Raw genomic sequence first — 6,000 nt, forward strand, 5'->3', positions numbered from 1 at the left:
TTAAAAATAGTATTTATAAAATGCCAATTTGTAATTATAAAACAATAATTTAAAAAAAAACGCACGTTAATTTGATTAACTCCTCCGACCAGATCTTTCACAGAGCGGCGGGAAACAATTTAATATCAATGGCATATTCTTATTTTTCATATGTATAAGTTGAATACTGCAGTTTGCCCCAGATTATCTTTAAATCAAATGCTCGCGTGTTTGGTCTGTGTACGTGTTTGTGTGTGTGTTGAAGGGTGGTTGGGGACAAAGTTTCATATCAGATTCAGTAGGTGATTCGTCACAACAGAAACTGTTAACAAACGCAATAAACGGGTTTTGGAGAGAGAGAACGCAGATTATTCAATCATCCTCCAACAAACTGGGACGCTCAGATTTGAAAGCGCATTGCTGTGCAGTTTACATAATTCGGGCTACATGTTCATGTGAGAGCTGTTGGCAGTATCTGAGGTAAAACGTGAAGGATATATTGTGCCAAACAAAAGAAGTCCAGTTCCCCAAAGAGAAAGACATGCAGTGGTCAGCACGTGGGATGGCACAAGCCTTGATTGTCTCTTCCACCCAGGACAACCACGGTGAGCAATTCCCCTGGGGGATCCGGACTTCAGCAAGGTGCCCCTCCTCTCACTTTACCCCGCGTGCTTCATGTATTTACACTGTCATACAGAATCAGCACGTGAAAGTTGGTTTCGCCGCAAACGCAGCCAGGGGACGTCCACGTGCTGCATGATGTGCGTGAAGCGTACAGAGAATGTGGGTCAAATGACCCCGAGCTGAGCTGCAGCGAGTTAACTGAGCTAAAAGGGTTAGGCGTCCTACAAGACGCATATTTACTAGTTGCACAAGGGCACAAACTCGGACATATATCTTTCTTGGTGTGTTTCATGTGCAATTGTGTGACTATCGCTAATACGCACGTACTTGAGTGGCGCGCAAAACCTCCCTTAGTTTAACATAAACTACGTCATTTTTCACACGTTACAACAGCTCCAACAATTGTGAATTTGGACCATCTTTACGGTTACAGGCTGTATGCAATATGGCACATGGATGTGTGTCTATGTGTGAGTCTGTTTCTTTTTTAAAGCTGCCGTTTGCAACCACGTTGGTGATTAAGCCCAACCGTCGCATACTGCGTGCGTGTTGTGGACACCGGGCTCAATTCATTATAGTTTAACAGGGCCTACCTGTGCATAGATGGAACGCCATCTAACACCGAGACAAGCTCTGTGTCTTTACAAGAGAAACAGCGGCGAGCCAGTAAATAAGCATAAGCGGGTTTAATGTTGTTGGGATGAGCATGCCCGGTCTTGAGTCTGACCCCACCGCTGCCTGTGAGGAACGGACCACAAGGGACTCACGTGTTTTATAGATAACAAAGAGGGAGTATTGCACAAGATATGGCAAAGGGGTGACACGTATTAGTCGATCCAACAAGCATAATGCAGACCTATGGCTATTTCAAACAATTAAATAATAACAGATCATTTGGAAAGCACAGTGGGTGGTGGTTTCTGCTATCCCTCTAGTTTCAAACAGCCAGCAAGTCTGTCGGGTGCGTTTAGATGGATACGGTGTGTGCGTTTCAGGCTTGTAAGAGCGTGTGTGTGTGTGTGTGTGTGTGTGTGTGTGTGTGTGTGTGTGTGAGATAGGCTAATGCCCACATCCACGTCTCCTGAAACGTTAGGGCATGTGCGTGTGGGATTTTGGTTTGCAATTACAAAATATGTTTGTGTTACGTTTGAAAATCCCAGAATAGGTTTTGTTCCCGCTCCTCCTGTCAGAATATTTCCGACACACATTTGATCAAATGGAAAAATATTCCAAAAAGCCAACAAAACTCTATAATTTCTTGCGTCTTGTTTTAAAACGCATAAAATAACTAGTTTTTTTCCCCAGGTCAGCTTTAAGCAACGCTGTCTGTAAAAACGTGGGAAAAGCAACCCTGACTTTGTACTTTTGTCTCGCACAGTCTGTGCCCCCTGCTCGTTTTAACAGGGCGAATAACGCAACAGTTTGACAAGGAATTATGTGTGTGTGTGTGCGTCTGCAACTCACACTAATTATTGAAGGTATTTGCAAATTTTCTACGTGCGCACGCAAGCACGCACACACGTACGCTCAGTAAACGATGTAAAAGGGAAAGGAAAGAATGTAAAAGAATATAAAATAGCCTAACCTCATGGCTAAAATAAATGAATCCCGGACTATAATCAGCAAATCTAGGACAACCGAAGAAAGGAGACAGAAGGAGAAAAAAAAAAAAGACTAAAGCCATCGAAAGCAGATGAGTTTGATCTTTGGTCCAGGCAGCAGCATAAACGTGTGAAAAAGCGAATGGCTTTGTTTAAGCAGCGCGTTAAAACACACACACACACACACACACACACACACACACACACACACACACACACACACACACACACACACGAGAGAGAGTGAAATCGAGTCGTTTTACCAATACGCTATACATGACATAGCCTGCATACTGTCGCATGCATTTAGCTTTTTGCTGTCCGATCGCTCATCTAAAGAATGTGCACGCTGAGGTTACTTATCCTGGTAAACACAAAAATAACATAAAGGGGTGAATTTTAAGCTTCTCTTTATTCATCTGGGGGAAAATCAGCGGCATTATTTCGGCAGCATTATTTTTGCCTGCTCAAATACCACAGAATGCAAGCACAATTGTAAACTACTGTAATGGCAGGGTGTGGGAGGGGGTGGGGATGGAATATCCATTTTTATTGCATCACCTGTCAGCGGCGTCCAATGGGCGTCGACTCTGAGAGCATTAATTGATGAAGGTGTCTCCAGACTGGCCCACCTCCTTCCTCTGTCATTTTATTTGTGGCTCAGCCAGCAGTCAGAATAGCAGCTGCATTTTAGCTCTTATTCTGTTTCTCTCTGTCTCCGATTCTCTCCCTCTCTTTCTCCCTCCTCCTCCTCCTCCACCTCCCCACCCTCTCACTCCCTCTCTCCCTCCCTCTTCTCGCTATTTTATCCCTCTGGCTGAGGCAGTGGTGTATACCTACCCCTCGTCCTGCTGCCGTCCAGAGGGGAGTGGAGTCGGCAGAGGCAGGTAGCGGCAGCCCCGGCTTGGTGGACGCATCCGTCGCATTCCTCCACCATGCCGGTCCGGGGCAAGAGGCGAGGAGGGGATGCTGTCGGCTCATTATCAGACAGGCGCTGCTCCATTTAACTCCGCATGTCAAAGTTTGCATTTTCATGACGCAGCAGCAGCAGAGTGGATGGATTAAAGGTATGAGCAGGATGCCTTGAGCTCACGACCCTGTGCCATGTACTGGTAAATCCATAGTATACTGTGAGTGACTACATGGATTAATACATTGTAGCGGATACATAAAACATGGGAGACCTGGAGTGTGGCTATGAGGAAATGCAAGGAGTGAAACTGGGATACCTGCTCATCAAAGGCAAGCAAATGTTTGCTTTGTCTCAGGTCTTCACAGACCTGCTGAAGAACATCCCTCGGACCACAGTGCACAAGCGCATGGATCACCTGAAGGTGAAAAAGCACCACTGCGACCTGGAGGAGCTGCGGAAGCTCAAAGCAATCAACTCTATAGCTTTCCACGCTGCTAAATGCACTCTCATATCGCGGGAGGATGTGGAAGCTTTATATATCTCCTGCAAGACGGAGCGCGTGTTGAAGTCCACCAAAAGGAAAGCGAAAGCGGTGTGTTCCCCCGGGGATGAGGATGCGTCCTCGGGGCTCCTCCGTGCGGACGACGAACTGTGGAAGGAAAAAGTTTGGTTTAGTTTGCACGGTGTCCCGGAGACTCTCACGCTGCACAACAAAACGGGCAGGAGGAGAGAGCTGTCTCCTTGCCTTACCGACTCCAAACTACCTCAATTTTACCACAAAGCCCACGGACGGGATCACCGTTCGGTGACTAAATTCAGTCACAAACACTTTAAAAACTATGAAACTGATAAAATAACAGGGAACCGTGTTACTTTGAGCCAAAGGCACTCCTTTTTCCGGAGCCGGCAGCCGGTGGTGTTTCAGTCCGCCATAGCAGCTCAGTCCAGGCTCTCGCGCTCAGCCGGCGACCTACTTCACAAAAGGAAGAGGAGGCGCGAGGGGGGCGGCGGCAGAGACGGCGCGAGACACTCGTGGAGCAGGAGCAGACACGCGCATCACAACATCCCGCCGGTGCTGCTAGTTCAACCCAAATCGCCCAGCATTCACGGGACCTCTTTCGATGCTTTCCACCTCAGTCCGGAAATCTGCCTCGACCCCCGACCTCACCATCACCACCACCACCAGCACCACCATCATCATCACCACCACCACGTGCCGAGTTTCCCGGAGAACTACAGTAGCGACACCGAGTCCAGCACATGCCCGGACTCGGACTTCGGCTCCGGGTTCTCCACCAGCAGCAACTCTGGGAGCTCTGAGGAGGAAGACGAGGGCGACGACGAAGATGAGACGCCAGTCAGAAAGTTCAGAGGTCAGCTCAGAGGAGGAGGAGAGCTCCTCTCAGTCCGACTCCAGTTCGGTTTCAAGCCGCGTTTCGGTCCAGAGCATCCGGTTCAGGCGGGCGCGGGTGGCTCGCTCGCCAAAAGTTTCAGCTCTAAATCACCTCTGGTGCTGCAGCCCACCTTCCACTATAACAACCAGCAGCATCAAGAAAAACAGCTCAGGAAACTGGGTAATGTTGCCACCTCACAAACCGGGGACAATAGACAGGACACACGTCAGAAATGTGACTTTATATGCAGTGAAACTTGGGGGGACTTAATATCCTTACAACCACCTAAATTCAACTCCACTGTTTTGGGGGAGAGCCTTTCATTGAGCCCACGAGGGAAAATGTGTGTGCGGCTGATCCAAGCAGGGCTGACCCTCTGGATGAGTTGGCCCCTTACTGTCCGGGACCCGACCAGTGTAAGGCCTCGCGCAGGACACCGGGGCATCCTACCAATTCCCCCCAGGACTGAGTATGCAATGTGACCCTAACAAGCCTCTAAAATGTGTCGAAAAAAGGGAGACAAAAACCACCTGCTTAAAACTGCCCACTCCATCGAAAAAAATAAAGACCGAGCTGGATGAGTCCCCTGTGACCGCCGCCCCCAGTCGGAGAGTGGCAGGGCAGTCAGGACACCTCCCTTCAACCTTTACAATGTGAAAGTTAAAGTGGAGGAAAGCTGTGATGAATATGAATACCAGAGCCATGCCACTGTAATCAAATGTAAAGGAGATAAGGTAGAGAGCTGCAATGGCCAGTATCCAAGCGGAACCATCAAACAAGGGGACTTTTTCAGCAGCGGGATTAAAGCCTCGGAGAAAAGCCCCGATGTGGCCTCCAGGTCGACCTGTGGTCCTCAGGAATGCAGGAGCAGCCAGGACGCCCCGTGCGTGGAGGAGGGGAGCACGGGAACAAAACCTGCAGGGCTCTTATTCACGGGAGTAAGAAAGCCCGAGTTTCCAGGACGCATACAAAACAAAACGTGCCCAGAGTCAACAAGGCTTCCCTTCCCTCCTCCTCCTCCTTCTCTCGCCCCGCGGGCTGCGAGGAGGCATCCACAGAGGATTTACCGAGCAGACGCAAACGCAGCAACGTGAGCACCGTAGCATCGCCCGCAAAACGCCTTTCAGCCTGATGGCAAATTTTCCCATCCCCGCCGTCGCTGGTTGTTGGCAGCGACGGGGATCTGTGCCCCGCTTACTCCCTCAACTCGCTGAGGAGCCCCGGGCCTCCCCCTCCGTCCCACCCCGTGTGGAGGTGGCAGCCAGGCGGCCAGATTCTCCCCTCCCCCACTGTACGCTCAGAGAACTCGGAAATACTGAGCTGTTTTAAGGAAGAAAAGAAGAGAAGAAGGAAAAAAGAAAAAACAAAGAACCCTCACCATCTCCAACCGAACCGTTGGTTCTTGTCTTAACGTGAGCGCAGACTGCTCACAACTTTGCTGTGTTCATCTCTGGTCTCCACTTTTCTTTTCTTTTTTTCTTTTCTTCCA

The 6,000-nt window shown here is 49.2% G+C and overlaps 1 protein-coding gene across 1 annotated transcript; it reads left to right on the forward strand.

Moving 5' to 3' along the window:
* The first annotated feature begins 3,207 nt into the window (after positions 1 to 3,207).
* Positions 3,208 to 5,830, forward strand: skida1 (SKI/DACH domain containing 1). Its single transcript, XM_075452281.1, is given in 8 exon segments — positions 3,208 to 4,471; positions 4,473 to 4,605; positions 4,608 to 4,826; positions 4,829 to 4,963; positions 4,966 to 5,109; positions 5,112 to 5,402; positions 5,405 to 5,802; positions 5,804 to 5,830. Coding segments are annotated over 8 exon segments (2,439 nt in total). The 5' UTR covers positions 3,208 to 3,379.
* Positions 5,831 to 6,000: the final 170 nt, after the last annotated feature.

This window comes from Odontesthes bonariensis, chromosome 20 (assembly GCF_027942865.1).
Source record: "Odontesthes bonariensis isolate fOdoBon6 chromosome 20, fOdoBon6.hap1, whole genome shotgun sequence".
NCBI classification, from domain to species: Eukaryota; Metazoa; Chordata; class Actinopteri; order Atheriniformes; family Atherinopsidae; genus Odontesthes; species Odontesthes bonariensis.